The sequence below is a fragment of the Anopheles coluzzii genome, chromosome 2, assembly GCF_943734685.1.
Source record: "Anopheles coluzzii chromosome 2, AcolN3, whole genome shotgun sequence".
NCBI lineage: Eukaryota > Metazoa > Arthropoda > Insecta > Diptera > Culicidae > Anopheles > Anopheles coluzzii.
In genome coordinates, this window is record NC_064670.1 from 49,310,130 (window position 1) to 49,337,122 (window position 26,993).

The following is a 26,993-nucleotide window of genomic DNA, read 5'->3' on the forward strand; positions in this document are numbered from 1 at the left end:
TAACTTCAAGTAAACTGGTAAGTGGCAGAAAGAATTTCAATTGTATCACTTAGTTACAATGCTATTTCCTTTTATTCTGAAGATAACAAAAAACAACCGAATAATACATCCCAATAAAGGATTGGCGTTCAACAATAAATCGTGTATTTGCATTTAAGAAATTTTGAAAGCAATTAAAATCAGACAGGCGAGTATGTATAAACTGCTCGGAAAGTTGATCTAACAACAAAAGCTATCTACACATATCACATCTTGATCCAAGGGGGCGGTCCCGTGGAACAGTTGTCAACTCGAATGACTCAATAACATGCCCTTCATGGGTTCAAGCCTAGAATGGACTGTCCCCTCGTAGCAAGGATTGACTATCCTACTGCGTGGTAATGAATTAAGTCTCGAAAGCCTGTATAGGCTGGCATGTCCGCGTAGGACGTTACGCCAAATAGAAGAAGACATATCACATCTTATCATATAAACATTAATACATAAGAAACTGGCAGTACATAATAAACTTTGATTTGCCTTTGCAAGTTATGAATTATTAGTTTAAAGGCGTCTCTGCTGATACAACTTATCTTGTTATATGTGATACGAACTAGCAAGTTGTGTTTTTCCTATCAAAATTTGCACTAGCAAGCTAAAATGTCAAAAATGAAAGCCGGTCAACTCGTACGACTTAACAACATGCCCGTCATGGATTCAAGCCTCGAATGCACCGTGCCCCCATACACAGGACTGACTATCCTGCTATGGGTAAAACAATAAGTCACTGAAAGCCAAGCCCACTTGTAGTTCAGGCAGGCCTTGACCGACAACAGGGGTTATGAAAAATATGATAAAGAAGAAGAAGCAAAAAAAATCAGCACGTTATTGTAATTACACAATTGGCAGCCCAAATCTGTTGTTAAATTAATCGAAATATTTGAATCATAGATACCATATTTGCTCTGCAATAGGATGGGATACGAAGCCCCTCGAGGGATAATACAGGCTCTGCCATCCAACTCCTATTCCGACACGTCCTCGTCGTGCAGAGTGGTAACGTGTGCTACCACATATCCAAGCTTGGGTACACGGTCTTGACCCAACCCCTTGGGCGGATGGTGGCATATGGCAAACCAGGCGGGGGTGGATATCCCGGGAAACTGGGTGCCTGAACGTCGGGGGGGGGGGGGGACCCGACGCTAAACAAAACGGTAAAGTGGGCGCGGGGCCAGTCACCCAGTCCCTTGTAATACCAGACTACAGAAAGCCAAAGGAATAATCGAAACGGAACCAACGATACCGACCCTAGGCACTGCCCCAGGATTACTCTTAAAATGGGCTCATGGAACGTACGCACTCCATGCGAAGCCGGAGCCTTGAAAAAACTTGATGATGCCCTAGCCACACTGAGCATGGACCTCGTAGCTCTACAAAAGATTCGAAGGCTAGGGAACGGTGTGCACAACAGGCGTGGTAAGCATTGCTACGACATCTACTACAGCTGCCACGACCGCCACCGCGTTTCGCGCCGTAGGTCCCTGGTTGAAGTGCGGATAGGTGAACGCACTTTTGAAGTCGTCCCACAATTCACCTATCTTGAGTCAAAGGTCAGCAACGACAACAGTATGGAAACTGAGTTGCGCGCAAGGATGCTGGCTGCCAACCGGTCATTCTACAGCCCGAAAAATCAGTTCACCTCAAAGAACCTGTCGCGACGGACAAAGCTGGGACTACATAGTACCTATATAGTCCCCGTACTCACATACGCCTCTGAGACATGGACCCTGTCCAAATCTGACGAATCCCTCTTAGCCGCGTTCGAGAGGAAGATGCTCAGAAGGATACTTGGCCCCGTATGTGTGGAAGGACAATGGAGGAGCCGCTATAATGACGAGCTATACGAGATGTACGGCGACCTCACTGTCGTGTGGCGTATCAAGCTCGCGAGGCTCCGGTGGGCTGGCCATGTTGCACGCATGGAAACGGACGACCCAGCCCGTAAAGTCTTTTTTAGGCCGTCCTTAAGGACAGAGGCCCAAATTGAGGTGGCAAGATGGCGTGGAGGTGCCATTAAGGCCGGGATAACGGACTGGTAGACGAAGGCGCGAGACCGTGAGGGTTCCTGAGGCAGGCCAAGACCGCAAAGCGGTTGTAGCGCCGGATAAGTAAGTAAGTAAGTAAAATTTAAAGCACACGCTACACGGCTGAAAAGAGAAGCGAAGAACCGTATTAATCTTTTCAGAATGCTTGGAACCGGTCAACATCGCGCCTCCCGCCAAATACAACTTCAAATCATCAATAGCGGGCTTCTACCAAAACATGTCTAGGGCATCAAAATAGTCTCCCGGCAACGGGAAAATTTCCAAAAACAAATTGCACCACTCTACCATACCGCCATCCGCTGTGCTACTGGGGCTTTCGTCACGAGCCCCATATCATCACTTCTGTGTGAAAGCGGTACTCAACCTTTCGACCATAACCGACAAGATAGTAGCAGCTGCAGGACGAATGATGGAGAAAAAACATCAAGGTCGATGCCCTTGACACACCCGGCTCACCCACACCTTTTTATTACAAAAATCAAGCCCACCACTATGCAGTTTCTGTGGCGTCGACATCACCGTCCGTCACATCTTAACCGAATGCCATGGTTATTCTGCGGAACGCAACACCTGCAAATTGGACCACAGCATCGACACCATCCTCTCATCAGACAGCGAGTGCCAGCGTAATCTTTTAAAATTCCTTCGTATTACCAACCTTTATAAAGAACTTTAACTAAAACCACATTTGTAACAGACACTTTTTTTTTAATAAAAAAAAAACAGATAATAGCTTTACTAAACCGACACTACCGGTATAAGGTAGTTTGCAAACCACAAATGGCTTGCAAAGAAGAATGTTAGTTTTTGAGTATAGAATGAATTAAATTATTAAAAGAGACGATGATGCCAACTGGCTCAAAGTCTCTATAAAAATAAAGAAAAAAAATCTTTAGCATGACAAAATTAGCTGCTTAAGCAGCTTAAGCAGGTTTCGTCAGATATTGTTTGATAAATCATCGGTATTGCATGAGTTATCATTATAGGTTCCATAGTCTACTATCAAATCCATTTTTCTGCCCACAGCAATGCACAAACGACAGTTACTATATATTTAAAAGTGCTACAAGGACAAGACATTACAGGCAATACAGTGATTTCAAACAAAGTGAGTGTTGGTAGTCTTAGCGATAGTGTCGTTCTAGTAAACGACACCAACCTTTTAGAAATAGAATAATAGTACCCTTACCATCCCTAACCAAAAATCAGACTATTACAAAAGGCATCCAAACCGTTTGTTTTATTTATCGAAAATAAGTTTATATTTCCATCAAACCAAATAAAAAAAAACGATTGTACCGCACTAGAATCCTCTAAAAACAACCCCCAATTAAAATACTCAATCCATCCATAAAACACCAATTACTTGCCGTTCAAAATATTTGCTCATTTAACCAAAGAGCACGAGATGGACCCAAGTGCACTAATAAGATCCAATCGCTTCTCCTAATGCATCACCACGAAAGCAGGTGCTCGAAACGCTATCGGAACAATTTTCCTCACCGTTGCGGTTCGTAGATGCAATTTTACGAGTCGTTTACCATGGAACACCCACCGTTCGGCGGCCAAGAAAAGGGAGTTTTGCGCGATAATAGCTGCCAGACAGAACACGCACCGATAAGAAAGCGAACAAAGAAAACGGGAGAAAAATAAGCGCCGATTTGCATTCCACTGCCCTAGTCTAGTGACCAGCGTCCATGGTACGGGCACTATTTCCCTAACCATGCCTCATTAGAGCGCCACACGAATGCACGGAACGAGTGCAGTGCAGTTTCGATTGCAACGGTCCGATAAATCCCGCTCCGTTCAGAAATTGGGTCAGTCTGTCAGGCAAACAAACATCGGTCTCAGTTTCTCCTAAGCCCGTTTTAAAGTGCTTATGATTCGTTTTCTTTCAAGTTACACAATGTACTGAAATTAAGGAAAACAGACTCAATTTGGATACGATTTTTTCCGTCACAAGTAATAAATAAATAAATAAATATGCTTTATTTCGGGATGCTTGGGGGGATGGGGCAGGGAGGGAGGAGCTGGGAAGGGAGTTGAGGTTGGGGGGACAATTTTGGCAACAGTTTACAGGTTCGTCAGGCTTGTGCTGTCTTCGGCGCGATCACCACCCGGCCGGGGGGTGGCGACCGGGAGACATCGTGGGGGAAACAAATAATACAACAGACACCACACAGGGCGGCAGGACGATCTCCCTCCCTGTGCGCGATCTTCGATGCCGCAACCGTTGCATCGTTCTCGAGTGTCGGATGCCGTTTTTGCGTTGCAGTTCAGCGAGCGTATGGTAGTATTAGATGCTGTGGCTGGGTAGATGCTCCTATCTGAAGTACTTGGCGGCCTGGGGCTGCGCGTAGACGTCTTGTCGCTTAATCTTGCTTCCGGCGCCGAAATGGTGACGCTCACTGCCGCCGGCAACTGCCACGGGCTGGGCCGCCGAGCTGCTCGACTTGTCGGTCGCGGTAGAGGCGGCTGCATCGACGACGGCGGCATTCACGTTGCTGGCAGCACCGAGACCACCTTCGGCGGCGTGCAGGGCCGACGGTCCGTCGTGGTGTCCGAGATGGCCGCCCAGTCCCATCGAGTACATGTCGTTGCTAGCACCACCGAACCCGTGGTGGAAGTCCATACCGTACGGCATCATGAACGGTTCCGGATGGTCGAAGTACGGTGCTGGCATGACACTGTGGAGGAAAGGCTTATGAGTCAACACCCGCCAAACATTGCGTCGCCTCCGCGCGGCTACTTACGCGACCGGCTCCATGAGCTTCTTGAACGTCATCATCGCTACGACAATTAGGGCAATTTTAGCGACCAAAAAGGCCTTAATCGCAAGCAGCTTCACGCCGGCGATGGCAAGCGCATACCAGCCGATCTGGCTGAAGACCAGGAACGCGGGCACAAAGAAGCGCATGTGCTTGCGGGTGCGTCCGCGGGCTCCTGCAAAACCAAACCAATCAAAGGGTAATAATGGCATCATTCGGTGTCGGTTCTAGCGGGCTTCGAATCTGACCACCTACCGTCTTCTTTTTTGAGCAGCGACACCTCGACGTAGTTCGGATAGTCGGCAGAACGCTCGACGTTGAGCACGGTCGGTCCAACCGGCACCTGCAGCGCGTTGGAGCTGAGGAAGTCCAGCGACGATCGTCCCTCACCGTCCACCGGGACGTGCTCGACGGGCTGAACGCTGAACACGCCGAAGTCGATCGAGCGACGGGACTGCAGTTTTTGCATCACATCCTTCGCCAGACCGGCCACACAGTTCACATCGTTGGCGCAGTCCCAGCTCAACCGGCTGGCCAGACTCGTGTCCTTCTGCGGCACACTCGCACCCTGCACGGCGACCACGCAGATCACCAGGATCGACACTACCTTCTTGAGTGACATGTTTTTGCTATCAGGTCGATCGACACGCTAGAACTGCACTACCACACAGAACAAGAAGCAGGCGGATAGCGACGGTCTGTATCCTTCGAAGGAGTTTGCTGAAGCTCCTGGAATCCTTGCACTACGTCACACTCTCCACCGCTGCTGCTGCTGCTGCTGCTACTGCTTTGCCACACACTCAATTTCACGGACACACGGACTAGACGCTCATCTGCGGTGCTGGTGCTCTGTGCCGATGTTATCACTAAACACTAAGAAGCCATAAAATGATAGATTTTGCGAGAATACAACGAGTTTTATCCACTTCACACACTGGTGAGCAGCCATCCCCACCACCGGCCGTTGCCAGTGTTTTGGAAAACTGGCCTCCCCACCCCAGACAGGTGAAAGAAAAGCGCCTGAACCAAACACCCACCTCGCAAAGCCATTGGCAGGAGAAAAGGAAAATTCTCTCTACTACATTCCTCCTCGTTCCTCGCGCACCGAACCAAACATCACATTTTCCAATTGGATTAATTAACAAGCGCACGGACACGCGAGCTTGCACCACCGTTACTGCAGACTGGCCGCGCATCCTTGCACTGCCAGAGCGAGAAAAAGAGTGTGAGGGAGAGGGGGGAGGGGTGGTCACACAACTGAACGATAAGGGTAGACGCGATCAGGGGATGTACATGCTACCACACTGCAGGTAGCCACTGGATGGAGGAAAGTATGCCAGCGGTGCACCGGCCCCGAAACGGCACGATCAGCACCCACACACACATACACTGCATGATGGTTGTAGGTGTGGAGGGGAGGAGCTGTTTTGAGTGATGTCTGCTGCTGGTAGGATGTACCTGAGGGCCGAAACACTGAGGGAAAAACTGTTCAGGGATGGCGGGAAGGGGATGTTTGTGTGTAGATTTAAAATTTTTCACTTTTCATTCGACAATATCATCACCCGCCCGTCGCACTAACTGTTTGCATATACGAGGGCTAACAGCTGCACGCGGCTACTAGCAAACGGCGCATCTTCTGTGTAACGGCTTGTTGCGTGGTCGCGCCGCATGACTGGAGGGAAAAGTTTTGCCAACCACCTCTTTCCATTTCCCATACCGCCATGGCTGTGCCCCGAGTTGGGCAAATGCGTGGCAAGAATGTGCAACACATCCGATGCGCGGGTGACAGAGCTATCGTTAATTTGAATGCGCATCAACGCTGACTGGTGCGATATATCGTTAGGCATGGATTTTTCACTTTCCATCAGCACCGTGTTGACGCAGATGATAGATGAGTTTACATAAGTCTTGATAAAGTTGGGCTAAGCGTCACGGATGCAGTGCAGATGTTTTTTGATATGCATATGCGCCTCGTTGCGTTTGACGATGCCAATTGCGATTGTCATATGCACTTTAATCGACAACGACATCGAAATGAATATGGCAAATTGATGGAAATGAATCACGTAGGGCAGGGGTCTCCAATCTTTTAAGTTCGCGGGCCGCATTGCTTCACAATTAACGTTGTTGAGGGCCATTTTGACGCTACCTTTACTATAGGTGAAATTTCAAATCTCGTTTTAATTAGAAAATATTTATTGAATGTATCAAATTTCTACGTTTTTTTATTAAAATTTGATTTCCGTCTTTCAAAACGAAATATTTGAATTTTGATGAATTAGTCAATAAAATTAGCCTATTATTTTACCTTTACAAAGTCATCGCAGGCCGCAAAACAGACCTTTGAGGGTCGCATGCGGCCCGCGGGCCGTAGTTTGGAGACCCCTGTCGTAGGATAAGCAGACTCATCGTAGCGCTGGAATACCATTTGTGATCGTAATGGAATAAAAAGAATTGTTCTAGGTCAGATAATTTATTACAATTCGTAACCCTTAAGACACCATGCAAATGTGTTGATTATGCTCACCTGAATCCGGGATCATACAAAGTATGGAGTCGCGAAAGCCTAAAGAGGTCTCACTCAGGTACTTCAGCTACGATCTAAGAAGCACGATGTACAGCGTCTTCATGCATACAAAATCGCTTAGCTCGTGCGTCATGTTGACAGACAGTTCAAATAATCGACTGCATCTAGCAACAACAAGGCCAAGTTTGTCCAACTAGAGTCTAGCACGTAGAAAGATGCCTAGATCCTTAACGTAATACAACGTCTTTGGATGTTCAGAGCTGCAATTCCTGAGCCAAAAATGATTATAAATATTTTATCAAAACAAACAATTTAAGCATCAGGACATTTCAACTCAGCCAAGGTGGTCTTCTGGCTCTTAAATTTTCCACTAGTGTTTAGCATTATCCGCATGCAACAGGAAAAATTATTGAGAAAGTACCATAGACCATAGTGAAATAGAAAAAAAAGTAGAAAGGTCATGAAGAGTAAATAAGTTTAAGAATCGGATCAGAGAACCAGCTTATTTTATTCATCATGTTTCATCTGCATATATTTTTCTTTATTCAGAAGGAACGATTTTGCCGTATTGCTTAGAATATAAATTTGAATGAATAAATAAGAAACAGTTCAGCCTACAAGCGGTACTGATTATTCTAACACCAATCTGTCACATATAGATAAGCATATGACTATGGCAGTCTTTGAAATGAAATGTTTATTAAAGTTATGGATAATTTTCATGCCAAAACGAACATGGGTTCGAGAAAAATGCATTATTCAGACAATAAATCTTCCAAGTGTAATCATCAGCAATAATAAGTCTACCTTTAAGCAAAGACATTTTTTATGAGTTTTCGGAGCATTTCGTAAACATGCATATCATTTTGTCGTATAAAAAGTTCATTTTAAGTTACCTGAACAAACAGCATAAGGTTTAAATTAAGCTATTCGATATAACATGTCTTACACACGTACCTCACCAATCCAACCAAATTAAGACTAACTCAAACCATTTTATATTCAACCTGCATCAATGTATGAGCTCTTCTATATTTCTTCTGTTTGGTGTAACGTCCTACGCTAACATGGTAGCTTGAACTCATGATGGGCATGCTATTGAGCCGTACAAGTTGACGACTGTACCACTAAACCGTCCCCGAATTAATACATTCAAATGTAATAAAATCATAACTTTTTTTTTTAAATAAACCATCACAAGGCCTTTTTTGCCAGATGCTATGATTTTTACATGCACAAGTTATTTCCATTGTGTCAATTTTATCAAAAAATATTTACATACCGTTCCTACTATCCTCCATAAATCTGTATATTCCAAGTCGTCTCCTCCGCTCTCACCTCCTGTGCACATTCCAACATATATTATTGCGTACAGTCAAAACAATCCATTTCTTTGTGCGTGGAAATCCTTTAATATATTTACTAATTAACTTGACTGTAACATCTCTATATTCATCGGTTCCGACTTGTGGATAACTCCTTGTAATCCTCTGTGTAGAAGCTTTTAAAACAGGTTCTTTCTTTCACCCGGTAATTTATAAAAAAAAACTAACTAACCAACGTTATTTAAGCGGACTTTTTACTTTTATGCAGACGCTAAAAATCACTCGTTCGTATCCGGGTTCAGTAAAGAGTGTACCGTAAGCTCGTTACCTTATCCACGTTAAGGAGATTTCGGGCATTCAGGAGTAATCAGTACGATCTATCCGTGATGCTTTCCACACTACACCATTTACGAGCGCCATTTGCAGGTTGACGAAAAGGCCGCACTACACGTACTAATCGAACGTTAATTTTACTTAACACTCTGTGTTGTACTTGTAAACCATGATCAGTATGAAAGATTAGTTTTTAAGCTGACAGAACTGGCATTTTAAGCTGAGTAAATGGCGGACATCTTATAAAATAAATAAACAAATAAATAAAGTTTTGATGAAAACCGACATGGTTCATATTCTAGTCTAAATGATTCGATTTGTTTGGAAAATGTAAATTACAAATATATTACTAAACTACCAGTCCCAAAGGACAACGCACTGGAATCGTCAAACTCCTTGAAGTGGATCAATTTCCATTGAGTAGATGGATTATTCAATCAAAAGATACTAGTTAGTCTAGCAACCCTTTCCATAGTTACTATTTTTAAGCCTGGTTACGCAAAACGGCAAAGTCGTCCCTTTTGAATAAAAAGAAGAAGAACATCTATTTTGCAACGGAGCTCATTTGGATTTATTACTAAATGGAATAAATTTATGATTGGTTTATGAATATTTTTTGTAATTTTTAATGTACCTAAATACTTAAATACTACTAATATTGTTACTACTACTACTCCTATTGCCATGCAGACATGGGTCCATCGAGTATCAAATTATATCCAAGCATTGTGACAACGAAGGAAACGTTATCGTTAAATATTATGTAGGAAGTGGTAAAGATTACTTCAAGAAGAGGGGGCTTGGAAGAGGGAACGCAAGAAACGTATAGAACAAGTAATGTCGAAATGGTCGGAATCGGTTTTAAACTGTCTGAGGCAGTTTAGCAAGGGATCATCATGACAGTACAACCTTCGACGAGTGAGGATGGTTGGATATCACCAAAGCAAATAAAAATACAAAAGGCTATTATTTTTGAAAAATTATTAAATTGTGATTGAAAAAAATAATAAATTTCAATCACTCTGGTCAGTACGAACAGTTGTTCGATTACAACTTTAATAAAATAAAACCGACGTTGCGCAACGTTAGGATGTTTCAGAAAAGTGTCATACGCTTACATTTTCACAATATCGAGATAGTCAGAACAAGGTTACATTGTATCGCTATGTAACATTCAATAGCGTTGATATTGTTACACAAGAGAAGGCCAAATTTGACATGCGATCGGAATCAGCTTTCGACTATTCATTCCATTTCATATGCCATAGGGGAATACTATCGGTTAAAGACTTACACGTTCGACCCAAAAATTTCCTATATTTCCTATAGCAAATGTTCAATGACGATGGAATGTCCATTGACTATTTGCTACATGTCCAACCTATCAGCAGAATCGTGTTTTGTTAAAGGCTTCAACATATGTACGTTTACTTGGAATATTAGGGCCATCTGCAGTAATAACTCTTATGAAAGTACGAACACTTCTATGAAGTACGACCGCATTGCATACGCAACGGATATTTGAAGAGCAGTACTTCATTCAAGTAGTACATTCAGCAATAATGAAGCTCTACAATGCTATTTTAATTTGAATTTCATCATTATGTTTCGCGCCTGCAAGGGCTGCTATATCCAGCGCGTTGAAATGTTTCATGGAAGCGTGCAGCGATGAGTATCGATGAAATAACCCAAGGTATTTTGATATCAAATAAAAACGTGCATTTTCATACTGTATCAGTACAATGATTATTGTATACATAAATTTAATACCAATCATCATTTTTAACCAAATTTAGTGTGTTGTGTTTTTTCAAATAGTACTACGAAAAACTCGGCAAAATGTAAAATTTTATTATAAAATTATAAATTAAAATATAACCTTTAAAAAAGTGATGGATTGGAGTCATCGCTCATGTGTTATCAATGCTTAATATTGTGATGAAAATTATGTAAATTGTCATCAACATCAGTCATCAAAATTTTCTGCCAATTTCTAAAGAAACCACAACATCCATAGCTAATTGCAGTACGTGTGGCTTATTGCACAATACATATTTAAAACTTGAAACTATAATCTGTTTATGAAGAAATACGAATTATATTGTATTTTTTTAAACTGTGTTAAAACAACAACTGATTTTTTAAAAAGATACAACCGATGGATATGAACATAAGATATTGAATATTTCATAGGATAGATATATTCTAATGAATAAATTAACAACACAAAAGAATGGAGAGATGAGGTAGTCTTGACTAATTATCAAAATAGATATATATGGGCTTAAGATGTTATTTCTAACATTCATAGTTCATCTATAAAATAGCAAAATAACACAGTAGTATGATGAAATCGTCTCTTGAACTATTTATTTGTGTATTAACGTGTTGACTAACTAAAGCACTCAATAGTGCTAAACTGATATTTTTTTTATATAAACGCAAGGGAAATAGAGACATTAATCAATTAAAACGACGTTTTAAATTGCGGCACAACGTGTGTTACCTAATTAACTACAAATATTATTTCTACACTTTCTCACATTCTCATAGCTTCTTGAAACCCAAACGTACAATGAATACAACAAACGGTAAAACGATTACAGAACGGTTTGCAGCAGCACTGCATTTTGCTCAACTTTATTATTTAGTTTCCTTTGGATTTGCCCGTATTCGGTTTGGCGCTACACATGTAGTAATAAGTTAATGCAGGACAAATAAATATTTTAAATAAGTGGTAGTCTAATGGATGCATATTCATTGGACGAACTGTGCCCAGCCGCTGTAAGCCATCTGGCTTGCTAAGGTTTCTTCGTCAGCCGAACGGCGCTTGCGAGCGCCACCCTCGTGCCCGTGATGATCTTCCGAGTGCACCTCGAAATGCTCATCATTGTGTCGTCCTTTGTGGTCACCGTGCTCGGTAAGCTTCTTCAGTCCTAGAATGGCGGACAGCAGCAGTGCAATCATCGAGACGCCGAGCGCCTTCAATGCCAGCAGTCCGACGCCACCGAATCCGAGGGCCGCCAGCAGCTTGCCCATCATTAGTCCCATCATCATGATAGCTCCCAGGCCACCCTTATCCTTCTTACGTGCCTCCGCGACATCAGCAATCACCTCCTGATCCATCGCACCGAACGTGGTCCGAATTGCTTCCTGAATGTCACCCCGCTGCACCATCTGTCCAAAGTTCACCTTCAGCTCATGGCTCTGGAGGTAGCGAGCAAAGCGCCCAAACATAGTGCGATCCTCATCCGTCACCTCGTTTAGCGATCGTTCCCTTTCCTCCACATCGCCTGCCGCCACAATTTCCACACCTGGGAAGAGCTTCAGCGCATCGTCCGTCTTGCCAGTGCGTGCCAGTCGTCGTACGAGGTTGCGGACAATTTTGGCTCCGTGACAGGACAGGCCACCGTCAGGTCCACCGCACTCCTTTGCACTTTGTGCCGAACCGTAGGCCAACACGCACCCGATCAACACTACGGCACCGATAAACACTTTCATTTCAAAAAGATGTTGTTCTTCACGATCACACCAAAACTCTACTACAAAGCGATAAATCACAGCAACTGTAAGTTCTACGCAACAAAGCGCTGCACACAATCTGACACACGGTATGGCTGCTGGCTGGAGCAATCGGGATGCTGAAGTCGATGAAGATCTTCTACCGGGAACGGCTGAACAGCGACTGATGTTTGGCTGCAATTGCGCAAGTTGCTTTTATACAACTAAATCTACCTGTCCGGACAGACCCAGCGCTAGAATGGCCATGGCCGTGATCGAGTGGATCGTTTCCTCCTGCTCCGGGAACTACTTACCCCTCCCTATGCTTTTCCCGGCGGAGAAATGGTGTTCAGGTTCAGCCAGCTCAATTCGGTTTCGCAGCCACGGGAGCTATGGCGCGTAATAAGATCAGTCATACGATCAACCGCAGAAATTGATTACTTACAGTTTCTAATGCCAACTGCACTGCTTTCCAGGGCTTTGTTTTCTTCACTGGATCGTTTGCTTGAACTTTGTGTCGCGTGGTAATGTAGGTACGTTTAACTAAATGTGTAGCTTTTTAGGGAAACTTACTCGTCGTGTTTGCAATCTCCGACATTTGAAAAAGCAGTTAAAATGATCCTGGTAATATAAGGTAAAAAATAATAGTTTCTTTAAAAAAATCAATAAACCAAAAAAAAATATATTTGCTCTAGCAAAAATTCTTCAACACAAGGTACACTTAGTGGTTTTATTTGTAAATTTGAATCAAATGACTGTACCTCAAAAAGAGAAAACAATTTTATTAAATTAAAGCAATACGTTAGTAAAAATATTGAAAAGCCACATATTACAAAGGTATGCTTATAACAAAACGTTTGAGTTGTGTTACATGTTTCCTAAACAATCCAATATTTCATTGTAACTTCATTAAATTATACGTTCTTTAATGGCTGGCCTTGTTGTTTAAATAAAGTATTCTCCTGGTCATTGAAATGTTCTTATTTATTAGTGTATTTATTCATGTAATTATCTTCCAACAATATTTACCAAATAAATTTTATTATGTTGAGACACTTTCTCCACGTTTTACTCCAGAAACAATTTTACGCAGGCGTCAGCTGATGCGTGCCAATACCAGATACTACCAGCACAAGCGGTTTACCCACTCATTTCGGTTACAGTTTTTTCATTGTCTAACTATTACCCTAGAATGGCGAATAAACGGCACAACGCCACAGGCGTACTTCCAGGCGTCAATTCCAGATCGGGAGAAAATTCGGTCAATAAATTAATGCTTCATTGATTTGTTGCCTAAGGCGGAAAACTCTCCCCAAGAAGCCTGTCACCAACCGACATCGACTTGTGCGCGTATGTGTATATGTGTGTAGCACTATGCGTGGAGAAAAACTTTAATTATGCTTTCGAAAAGAAAACTTCGTACTGTGAAAGCTACGAAACGCAATTGTGGATCAATTCGTGTCTGTGGTACAATAATATATTTGTCCCTTTATTTACATCACTTCATTACGCACAGTCCTTTCGCCAGCCAACAGTGCTGAGCGGCATGATGCATAATTTAGTCCGATTGCATACTAATTGAGCCATCAAGTAGTTCTACCTATCCAGGGTGTCGACAACCAAAGCATTCGACCACCACCTCACCACAACCCATGGTTAGAGCGTGTTCCGTTACTCCGTTGTGACGGTCGCTCCGGTAAACCGGGAACAAGCCCAAAACTCAATGATTAACCCAATTGAGTGTGGTAAAGAACTGCTTTACCGGTATGTTCCATTGAATCTCTTCATCGATTTTCTACCACCGCTCGATTTCTACCCGTCCAGCGGGGGTAACAAGACAAATGCGTCGCTATTACGCCGGAGCTGCCGGAGATCCCACTGTCTCGGGGTGTAATTCGCCTCGACACCTGCTCCACTGAACCGAACCGTAATTCATTCGCCCTGCACTAGGCACTTCCTCCTGCACGTTCCGTTGTCCGTCCGTGGCGAGCGCCTGTTGGTTTCACTTTCACACAAACACACACACACACCGACTGGCCACGTGCAGAAAATGGCCAGTCCCATATGGGCAAGGCATCAACCCGAAAAGGTAGAGCGTTCACGCATGAAGATTGTTCCTTTTTGGGGTTTACGAGTAAATGGGTCAATTTTATGCTTCAACTCCGCACTTTACTGGAAGGTCTCTCGCTTTTGGGCTCTAAAGTGTCCGTATATTTGTTCTTTCTACGAATGATCTGAAAAAAAGGATGAACACAAAATGTCACCAACGTAAACGTCCCAATATCGGCGAAGCAGCTAGACAATTTACGGGAAAGCAAACAGACACCACCAGACGTACCTTTGTTTGAAACAATTGATGAGGATGTTTGCTGCTAAGAATGGAATTGTTATTTGCTTCCGGGAGTCGAACATTAGCCATAACATTAAACTATCATGCTGCCAAAGTTCATTTCATTTTAGCTAATTTAATTACATGCTAATGGAAACATGTTTAAAACAGATCCTAAACATAAAATGAATTTCTTGCTAATTATGATTACTTGTTATACAAAATAACAAAACATTCACTAAATTAAATTTGTACACTGATCAATGAGTTCATATTTCATCACAGTTAATATTTGTTGCTCGTTCATTATTTACTTTTGGATTGTTACCATCGAAACGTATCATCCCATCTAACCCACAATGTTGCCCAACCACACTCCAAACAGCACTCGCAGCGCATCGTCAGCATGTGGTGTTCCGTAATAAGCGCCAATTTTGCACAGAGCTCCGGAAGCACAACCAGTAGAAAGTTGAGGAACCTAGAATGGACCGCAAAGTGCGCCCGGGTAATGCACGGAAAAGTGAAACGATGGTCAGCCGTCGAGCATTCGTGGAGAGACCCAACTGGGAGCACTAATGTTCCCATTCCTGCCGCGATCTGGGCTCGATTATCTAATTTGCTCTAATCGAGCTACCCATATCAGCATGTGCTATGAAAGCAGCGTGCGTGCTGTTTGCTTGGGATGTAGCTTACGGTTTCTCGCAAAATGCACGGCGAACTGAAATTAAGCTTTCTGCCAAGCAAAACAAGCGTACGTGCTCCAACAAAAGGACGCCGAATCCAGAACGTAAAATAAGAACAACGCAATGGGTGATTGATGGAAGGCTCGAAAACACGCTGAGTAAATACTGTGAAAGCGAGCGAGAAAGATACAGAGAAAGAGAGATAGAGTGAGGAAAGAGACAAAGTAAATCACTCACGCACTGGGAAGGTAGCGGGAAATTTCTACTTAAAAAGAGGTAAATAGGCCCAACGGTCACCGATTCCGGGCTGGCATCCCTTCAGTACTATTTGTAACTCTCAGCCAGCAGTGCGCTTTAAAAAATCGAATTTGAATTATTACCAAAATGATTGATGCTGTTTATCTGCTGCACAGTAGCTGTCGTGTTCAGACGTCTACTATCTAATGAACATATCACATTTACGTCGTGGAATGTTGTTCTTTTTTCTTGGTGCCTATTGAAAGTTATTGACAGTCAAAATCAATGAAAATGTCAATGAAATGTCTGCAGCTGTGAGATAGAATGGCACAGTGAAAATAACTTGTGATCAATAATTTTGCTGTTGAAATTCTATGTTTAGCGAGACGACTTAGTCAGATGATAAAAAAACACTTTCTAACGATGGAATGGACGATTTATTGCGGCACACAAATTTAAGGCACCGACAAAAGCGTTAACGTTCGTTTGTTTTGTTTTTCTACTTGTTGCGTTATTTGTTTAAGTTTCTTTTTCTTTTCATTCATTTGAATTCGGAGACCCATCGTTTTATAATAATTTGGTTTACTTAGTATTTCCAATTTTTGAGATAATGAGAAAAGAAAGAAAGAAAAAAGTTGAAACATGTGATAAAGATACGTGAACTTCTTTCTTCTAAAGTAGAAGAAGCATAGACCAAAGGAAATGCAGAGAAACATAGAGCACGATAAAGCTCAGATAAAGAGATTCAGTAAACATTAGAAGAATCGAGAATTGGCTAAAGTTACACGTCGAATTTCAAGAAATTATATACCTAAGATCGGCATTTTGCCAAGAGGGGAGGACAAAACCGGGACGGAACATGAGCAAAATTAAATGGTTGCATAATTTCCTATCTTAAAAAAAAGAAGAGATGCGAAATGGACAATAGACGAAATATTAACTATATGATCTATTATACCGTTAATATTAACTATATGGACTATATGGGCTTATCATACCGTATTACTACGAATAGTGGACACTTAGGGGATTTTCACCTGTAATATTTTCTTCCAAATTTAAATCTTACCGTTCATACCACTTTATAGTAAACTTAACTGACGCGAAACGGAAAATCAACCACTGATCAGATCTTCACCATGCGGCAGATCTTGGAGAAGATGGCTGAATACAGAAACGACACATACCATCTCTTCATAGACTTCAAAGCCGCATACGATAGCATAGGCAGGGTAAAACTGTACGACGCTATGAGCTCTTTTGGAATCCCGGCCAAACTGATAAGGCTAGTTAGAATGACTATGACCAACGTCACATGCCAGGTGAGGGTGGATGAAAAACTCTCAGGACCTTTTGCTACCACCAAGGGTCTGCGCCAGGGGGACGGGCTTGCCTGTCTCCTATTCAACTTGGCGCTAGAGAGGGCCATCCGTGACTCGAGGGTGGAGACTACGGAAACCATCTTCTATAAGTCAACCCAGATCCTGGCATACGCTGATGATATAGACATCATTGGTCTGCGGCTCTCCTATGTAGCAGAAGCCTACCAAGGGATTGAGCAGGCGGCAGAGAGCCTCGGATTACAGATAAACGAGGCAAAGACCAAACTGATGGTGGCAACATCAGCGGACCTACCAATAAATAATCCGAATCTACGTAGGCGTGATGTACAGATAGGTGAACGCACTTTTGAAGTCGTCCCACAATTCACCTATCTTGGGTCAAAGGTCAGCAACGACAATAGCAAGGAAGCTGAGTTGCGCGCAAGGATGCTGGCTGCCAACCGGTCATTCTACAGCCTGAAAAATCAGTTCACCTCAAAGAACCTGTCGCGACGGACGAAGCTGGGACTATATAGTACCTATATAGTCCCCGTACTCACATACGCCTCTGAGACATGGACCCTGTCCAAATCTGACGAAACCCTCTTAGCCGCGTTCGAGAGGAAGATGCTCAGAAGGATACTTGGCCCCGTTAGTGTGGAAGGACAATGGAGGAGTCGCTATAATGACGAGCTATACGAGATGTACGGCGACCTCACTGTCGTACAGCGTATCAAGCTCGCCAAGCTCCGGTGGGCTGGCTATGTTGTACGCATGGAAACGGACGACTCAGCCCGTCCACAAGGACAGAGGAGGCGTGGAAGGCCCAAATTGAGTTGGCAAGATGGCGTGGAGGCGTCCGCCATCAAGGCCGGGATAACGGACTGGCAGACGAAGGCGCGATACCGTGAGCGGTTTCGGACACTCCTGAGGCAGGCCAAGACCGCAAAGCGGTTGTAGCGCCGGATAAGTAAGTAAGTAAGTAACTGACGCAAACGTTATAAAATTTTAAATAAAAAAATAACAATTTTTAATAAATTAATTCAAAGTATTGCAAAAATCATTCACAAGTTACATCAAGTAACAACGATATTTTTATTAATATTCCGAACAGATTTGAGTTCATATTTCTTATTACGGAATAATCATCACAATAACACATACTCACCACTTTTTCTAGTTTTTCACTTATTCTAAGCATCGTTACAGTCTCGTACGACTTAACAACATGCCTGGTACATGCAGGCCTTGACCGACAACGGTTGTTGTGCGAAAGAAAAAGAAGAAATCTTCTTTTAAGCCCCGAAAACCTAATTCTGAGAATTGGTGTCCTCCTAATCCGGTCCATGGGTGCTGTTTTTTGTTGTACTCGTAGATGAATTGAACGGTCGAACTGCTGAGTGAATTGAGTGATCCTAGTATGGACATCGTGGCATTCCTTACATGTATCTTCAAATATCGTTGTCTGTCTAAACAAATATGTATATGCAATAATCACAATTTAATTCGGTTTTGCGGCATTAGAAAGAAGATTTAAAATATCTTGCTTCAAAATCCGGACCGAAGTAAATAAGCAGTAAAAGTCACAAAAAAATCATATAATAGTAGTTTTTACGTTAATAACTACCTCTACAAATGATTCCACTGAAATTTAATGCATCTATATCGGACTAATAGGAATTATCGAACAAATCCTGCCAGGCCGCTCCGGACTCGGGCAGTGTTGGCCCTCGACGACCGTAGAACGCCATTTGGCTCTTCTGACCCGTTCCTTCTCATGTGCCGTGCTTTCAACGACGCTTTTGAGCCGAGGACGCTTTTGAGTGTTTCTTGTGTTAAATTTTGTTCCATAGTGCACATTTTTATGTTTTATGTTATTGTAATCCATTGTAAAACACTCATTGTAAAACATCGCTAGAATGGTTCGAGAGGGCATTACTGTCCATCGATAGACAAATAAACATAAATATCATTGGAGACGGAATGAAACAAATCTACTAAAAAGGCCGCTGGTAGTGAGCTGATCGACAGAAAATATTTATTTTTCGTCACACCAGGGCCTATAGGGGTCAGATATATTTTTAAATTGTTTAATTAGAAAATGGTGGTGGCCTGGCACTGGATATGAAGAAAACATGATAAATGTCTGGATGAACATGAAGCTGTCCTTAATTTAAATCAAAACAGTAACCCATTAATGTATCAAATCAGTGAAGTTTATTTCTGAAAACTGTTCATTTTCCAAACGCATTTTGGCTGAAGATGTAACATTCAATTTATGTGGACAATTGAGTTACGCGGATGTCTTCAGAATGCATTTACTGCGTTACTCAGAAACATACTGAAGCTGTTGAATAATTAATTTTGCTTTTATGGTGACTTCATTCCAAACTACATAAACCTCATTATATTGTGACTACAAACCGTAGAATTTGACATTTTCGAAAACTCTAAACGCCCCGACGTTCCACCGTCCGGTAATAGTGTGCTTTTCGGTTTAAGTTGTTTATTTTCCCTTACGTTTATTCACACAGTTCACAATTTGCACCTGTTAAAAAACATGCACGTTGTAAGTAAAATTCTCGTATGGAGTTAAATCATCATCTCTCTTACCATGGAATCCACGTCGGTCCGTAAAACCTGAGAGAAAAAGAATTACTGGAATAAAATGAAAAGGGTGGAAATACATTTCTACCCCGATGGTAATCAATTAGAAATCTTGACGTCAAGGATCATCAAGAATACATTTTTTCACATTTATACTAATAGTTTTGTCATTCATATGGCATGAATTAGAATCTAAAACTAGGAACGGAATCTAAAATTATATAAAGTAAGTCAGTAAAGCTAGCTTTTAAGCATGCAGTGCAAAGCTTCGATGTAGCGTAAACTTTACATCTTACGTCAACATCTTTTCTCGACTATTCCAGTTACAAGATATGCAATACGAATCAAGAAAAAGTTCGCCTAAATGTAGACTATTTATCATTCAAGCGTTTTACTTGTTGGGACAAATGAGCTGACAGCATTGGATAAAACGTTGGATCCAAGCTTCTATACATCATGGATGTTGTTGTTGTTTGGATGTTTTGATGTTTTTTAATGTTTTTTAATGTTTTTTTTTTAACATTGAGCACATAACGGAATACTTCGGAGTTTGTGAAACTGAGTGAAGCTGGCTTGGCGTCAAAATTTTCCGCAAAGAGACCGCATTCTTTCATTACCTTGATTGATGATTTTTTCTTGAGTAAACAATTATACAATTTCTAATATTAATGTTTGTCTGAACAAAGGTGGTCCCGTGGTACAGTCGTCAATTCGAACGACTCAATAACATGCCCGTCATAGGTTCAAGCCCCGAATGGAATGACTATCCAGCTGCGTGGTAATGAATTAAGTCTCGAAAGACTGTACAGGCCGGCAAGTCCGCGTAGGACGTTACCCAAATAGAAAAAGAATGAAGAAAGGCAAGGCAAGAGACCATGTATATTATTTCTCTAATTGATAGCACTCACTGTCCAGGACATGAAAGTACTAAGGACTACTCATCGATAACCGGCCGCCTACAGGAACTTCTCAATTTCATTGTAGCATGCTCTAAAGCAGACATGTCAAACATATGGCCCCGATAGGGCTTTCAATCTGGCCCGCAAAGAACTTTGGCAGTTATTTGAATAAAACAGAATTAGATTGTACATTGAGTATGTATTTTGGCATTTTTTCATGATGGCACCCTAGAGTCGGATTCCCCAAATGTTCACCCATTTTCTGACTTTGAGGCTTTCTGGAATGTTCGGAAACCATGCATTGGAACACCACTTTCTTTTCTTGATTGATGAGGATTCTCTTTAGCTATGGTTCAGCAAAAAACAGGCCGATATTTTAAAAGTTTCGAAAACCAAGCACTTTAAATAACGTGAGTTGTATGAGGTCGACTTAGTGCTCTCTTTTCGTTAACAAAATGAACACATATTTAGCCAATATTTGCTGATGTAGTTCTAAAATTTGGAGCTATTGTTATTAGTTTCTAGCGTTGTCAAAATACAGCATTTGTTCTTTGTATGTCGATGCACGAAGGCATTATACGAGGTTTAACGAACTGTCCAGGTAGCCTCAAAGTTATATGCTAAGTGGTGCATTGAATAAGAATAATTACATTTCCAAGTTAAGGCCACTCAAGTAAAGTATGAGTAAATGTCATGTTTTGCTTATTATAATTTAATTTCCATGACCTATTGTTTCCATACGATGAGAGATGGTGTATGGTGTAATGAGTGAAGTATGGTGGATAATCTGTCATGAATAATTTTATTGCAGGCTACGAAAAGTTTTAGATAAGATTTTAGGTCGAAGAATAAGTACATAATGATTTTCGCCGATCGAAAACAACTCCCCCGCTGAACTGCGGCCCGCTAGAATATTTTCAACTGTAATTCGGCCATCGATCCAAAACTAGTTTGACATCACTGCTCTAAAGATTCAACATAGGGGAAAACATAAATATGCATATCCTTATGAGCGAAATTTATAAATCACCATGTTATTGGGCAGTATGATTCATCTATATGACCGGAGAAGAATATTCTGAAACTGACACACATTCCATACCACAAAATGTGGAAGTTTTATTGAAGGTGACAAGTATGAGGACAATTCATCTAGTTGTTAAATAAGGGGTTTCACCTATAAGCTTTTCCACTACACTTCCGTTTGAAATTAAAAATGGATGTAGTATGCATGCGACGATGATGGATCTATTCTTGCCCAGCTTATTCGCTTGAATGTTTTCTGGAGCAAGCAGTGTGAATGTGTTTTCATCAAAAATAACTATTTGGGAAACTCTACTTCAAGGAGCTGTACTTGGTAAATTTAATTAAAACTTTACCATTCGATCCGCTCCTTTAAAGGCGGTGGGAAGTAAGCAAAGCGATGGAATCCATTCCTTGGCTGCTGTTTGGTATGGAATTTCGGAAATTTAAGCACGTTTCATTGAGACTTCTCAAGGCAGATTTGCAGGAGAATTGGGAAAAATAAATACAAACACAGCTTAATCTCTCAAAAGCTGGTCGCAGGATGTAGCAAGCCGTATCAAACCGAACACCACCGAGCTGTTGTGTTGCCTTCAGAGCGACTACGATGGTCAACCGCGTCATCGTTTACACTATGCTTCCTTTCGTTGCTTATCAATATTCCATCAAAGTGTAGCGCGTCAACCTCTGGATCGATATCACGACTACTAACGCCGTACTTTGCACCACATCAACGCAACACCGCAAAACGGAAAATACAACCTTCCGGGATGTGGCGTGACGGCAAAAATCAAACCTTCGCACCACGAACCAAGTGGCAGCTGGTGTCCGTTTTGAACGCATTTAAATGTGGAACGCTTTGGTACGGCGGAGAAAAATACCACTCGAAAACTAAACTTTCTTTTTCTATGCTGCACCTTATGTGTGCCATCCGTGCCATCCCGCTCGTTCCGGGTCGCGCTCCCAACATCGGACCGGACGAGTTTTGTCATTAATCCGTGGCGAATCGTAAGCAGAATACTTTATGGCTGCTTTGCTTTTGTCTCCCTGATTGCTCACACGATCAAACTTGTGTATGTGTGGTCCGATTGGAACATGAAACATCCACACGTACCAGTCGCGGTTTGTCAGTGCCCATGTAGTGTGCTACGGTGATAAATGGTCGCATCACGTGCCTGACGCCGATTTCGGCAACACCCCTCGCACGGGTGCACTAACATTACGGTTCGTATTATGTGTGGTTTATGTAGGAGAAAAACCGAACCCACCATGTTCAGTGCAACTCACATCAAACGCACAGCGCAATGATAAATTACCATCGTTGCGCGTAATGGTGATTGGAGGGTGATCGACACTCCTCGGCCATTTGAACCTGTTCCGGTGCTTGGTACAAACAGGTAAAGAAAGGCAATGATCAGACTAATCATTATTAGTTACACATGATGGCCATTTCCCATCGACGGTAGCGCCTTTTGATCATTCCTACCGATTGAATTCGTTTCATATAACAGTAGTCACATTTCAAGTGGAGTATTTGACTAAATGTTTGGTTAACGAATTGGTTATTCATTTTGAGCCGGTATCTCTATTTTTGGGACCAAAATTGGAAATTGCCGTGTGCTCACAACATAACAATCACAGCGCCTAGCGTTGCGTAAAAGATAAAATTAAATATGTTACATCACTTTCAAGTTGTGTAAATTATTCATGACCAATGCTCATTGCATTTCAGTAATTAAAGGAATCTTGATTGTGATCGCATTGCTTTTTTTTATATTTCCTAAACATTCGTGTAGTAGCGGCTGACATATTTATTTCTAGAGATTTTTTAGGTTAAACAATATAGTAGTAATAAAGATATCAACCAATGCAATTAACTGTTTCATCAAATGTAGTGTATTGCTTTTTACAAATACTACAGAACAAAACATGTTGGTATTGATAATCATTTTTAATATTTAAAAAACTTGAAAGAATACTAAACAAATTAATATGTTACGGGAATTATTTTATACGGGAGGAAAAATGTTAATGTCACAAATAACCATCATGTGGTAAAAATCAGATTTGTTCATTTACGAAATTGAGAAGGTACGCTTTGAAGTATGAATTGTGTTGTGAGTTATTGCCATTTTAACGCACCACAGTCGCTGAACGCTGTGACCGCTGGAAAGAATGTTAATTGTTTACACACATTGGACCAGTCAATTGTCAACAAGATAATTAATAACTTCAATGTGGTTGATAGCGCACCTAAAAAAATTAAAATCAATCCCAACACAACAATAACAAAAATCCACAAATCAATTAAAAATGGCGACCATAAACTAAAATATTAATATACGGACAAATAAACCGTTTTGTTTTCCATGATGTCTGATGGACGATAATGCTAGTAACGGAGCAATAAGGTTTTAACTATGAGGATCTACTTAAAAATCGATATTTTTTAATACAATTTTAAGATATTAATTTGTGTTTGTGTAATATACTATTCAATTTTGTGTTCTTTTCAGCATAACTAAGCGTTTATTCAAAATTAAACAAAACCAATAAAATATCAAGCAGGTCATTACAAAAATTGCATGATTCCACGTTGAAATGTTTGCAATTCATGAAGCAGCCAATGCTGGTGATCGTCCTTGCGACTAATATGCATACGGTTTCAAATTACAGAATTAAATAAAAACAAATACTTCCATTTCGAGTGCATTTTTTGTCGTTGGCTCTTGTCACGGCGTGAAGCTTTTTGCAATACCCAGAACTCATATAATCAACGAATACCATCCAGCATTAAAACCAACTTCAATTTATTTGCACGGACCGATATGGCTAATGTATACACGCACAGTGGGCACCCTAGAACAAAAAGCGGGATAAAAGCAATTGTCATCACATACATGATTTCTTAGGTACATTATAGTGTTGAAATTAATTAAAATATGAATGTTTTATGATTATGTGAGAAAGTTTATAATTATTTTGAAAATATGCTTACTAACTAATATGATACATTTGGTTTACTAGCAACATTCCGAAATATCAAAGATCAATCATTACGTCATCATTGATCATCGCATTCGATGGTTTCATCAAAAACTACCATAAACATCTCAAATATACGGATATGAGTCATAGCCGGTCTCGTAGTACAGTCGTCAACTCGTACGACTTAACAACATGCCCGTCACGGGTTCGATCCCCAAATAGACCGTGCCGCCATACGTAGGATTGACTATCCTGCTATGGGGGGAAATCAATTAGTCACTGAAAGCCAAAGCCCACTAGTGGTACAGGCAGGCCTTGACCGACAACGGTTGTTGAGCCAAAGAAGAAGAAGAAGAAGAAGAGTCATACTCCATCAGATAACGCTTTCTTTTATTGAATATTTTATACTGTCATTAATATGGCAATATCTACCAAAGGTGCGCTTCTGCCAAAGATTGATATTAAATAAATAAACAAATAAATATATAAATAAATAAATAATAAAATAAATAAACAAACAAATAAAAGTATCCGCTACTTTCATTATCGATCTTTTATTTAGAGGTAAAGCTTTGACTTGGTATACATGATAGCACGGTGTTTAACGGTGTTCAAATTTGGCATGATGTCAAAGATACATGATTGATACAATTTAGAGAAAGTAATGCACACCCCGTAAATTTTAAGTAATTGACATATTTTCATAAACAAACTATGTTTGTTTAAAATAAATTAAAAACTTTCCAAAACATATTCATTTTTAAAATTTGATTGATCTTTGTGAAAGTTACAATAGTTTAAAAAAGGTAAAAAAATATAGCGGTTATGATGAGTTTTTTCAAGCACCTAAAACTTTAGGAGTCTCCATCGTAATAACTAATACGACTTGAGGATTAAAATCTCTGTTTTTGATAGTTTGATGCTGTACATTACAATGCTTTGATTTTGAGCTTTCATCCTGGCAGCTGCCCACTGTGACACGGCGAGGGAGAGTAGTTGAATTCGCATGATCAACACAAAAACACAATATTTACGAACGACCTCAGCTAGGAGAGGAGGGGATGAAGCTAATGGTGGACACGCCAGCTCGACATGATAAATATTTATCGGAATAATGAAATTACAAATTTCTCTACACAGTTCCAAAAACGATCCACCCACCCACCGCGAAACGTCGCTGTGGAACACATCGACGCCAGTGCGAAAGTGGAATACAGAAAACTGGGGGCACCGGGGACAGTAAAAGTTTCGCCGGCTGCCTTCGATCGAGGCAATTGTTTGTAGGTCACTGTGGCGGGGCTGCTGAATGATGAAGCACAGCGTTCCCACTCAAGCAATAGATATCGACTCGTATGCAGCAACACCTTTGTGTCATTCACATTCCAGCAGATTGGCGTCGTCATCATGATGATGGGCTCGTTTTCCGGCAGAAAATACACAAACACACACACGGCGAAAGTGGTTGGAATTAGCAAAAGTAGCACCTTGTCAAATCACCATTCCGAGTGCCCAGCCTATGTGGATGAGATTTCGCCCAATCCACGAGACACGGGCAGGGAAGCAGTGCGTGATAGTGAAGGTCAAGGCCGATGGAACCGCCGGCCCGGTTCAGCCCGGTCTGGCCGAAAGAGAGATTGGCACGAATTCGATCCTTTTACGAGATGGTTCCAATCATGCATGTGTTAATGGACACGTTTGCGTTTCGATGCCCGGTTCCCCCTGTCACACCTGTCCGCTTTCCCACAGCACCGTGTTTGCAGGTGATGATTGATAATTGATAGTGCTGTCTAACACACGCTCACTCACTTGTCCGTCACCATCGGGTTTCACTAAAAGCTTTTGTGCTTTTTCGCAGTGCCACAGCAACACTGCTGCTTCTTGAAGCAGGAAGTAGGTTAATTAAAAGACATCACCCACCCGTCCTTTGTTGCGAGAACGAAACAAAGCTCCCACTGCCATCAATCAACCGAGCAGTGGGGGATGAAAATAAAAGCACCGGAGAAAGCTTCTTGCCCAGTGCCAACTGTGGCCAATTCCATCCACTTAGAGCCCGTCCATGGTAGATGGATGGGTCGGGAGTATGTGCTGCAACCAGGGGTCACGGCAAAGTGCGAAGTTGAAATTCAATTTAATCCTCGCCCCTCGGCTGTTCTATCGGTCACCAACTTTGGCTAGTGGACACAGAATCTTATTATGAGTAGAAAGAAGAAGGTGAGGGTGGTATTCGGAGTAGCACCCAACCAGGCATGAAAAATTTAATGTCACACTGCTAGAACTACCTATTAGGGCGACGTAATTACGACACGTTACCGGCTTAGCAACGGCAATCGGAAGCATTAAAAAGACTATCCTCACAAGTTTTCAAGC

At 41.7% G+C, this 26,993-nt stretch overlaps 2 protein-coding genes across 2 annotated transcripts; both read right to left on the reverse strand.

Moving 5' to 3' along the window:
• Positions 1 to 4,026: 4,026 nt before the first annotated feature.
• LOC120953542 (uncharacterized) lies at positions 4,027 to 5,755 on the reverse strand. Its single transcript, XM_040373596.2, has 3 exons — positions 5,108 to 5,755; positions 4,838 to 5,027; positions 4,027 to 4,771 (listed from the first exon to the last, which is right to left on the reverse strand). The coding sequence occupies exons 1-3, from the start codon at positions 5,472 to 5,474 to the stop codon at positions 4,408 to 4,410; spliced, it is 921 nt and encodes a 306-aa protein (XP_040229530.1). The 5' UTR covers positions 5,475 to 5,755; the 3' UTR covers positions 4,027 to 4,407.
• Positions 5,756 to 11,637: 5,882 nt separating this feature from the next.
• Positions 11,638 to 12,842, reverse strand: LOC120949507 (uncharacterized). The gene has a single exon (XM_040366852.2). It carries the CDS (start codon positions 12,536 to 12,538, stop codon positions 11,795 to 11,797), a length of 744 nt encoding a protein of 247 aa, XP_040222786.1. The 5' UTR covers positions 12,539 to 12,842; the 3' UTR covers positions 11,638 to 11,794.
• Between the last annotated feature and the right edge of the window lie 14,151 nt (positions 12,843 to 26,993).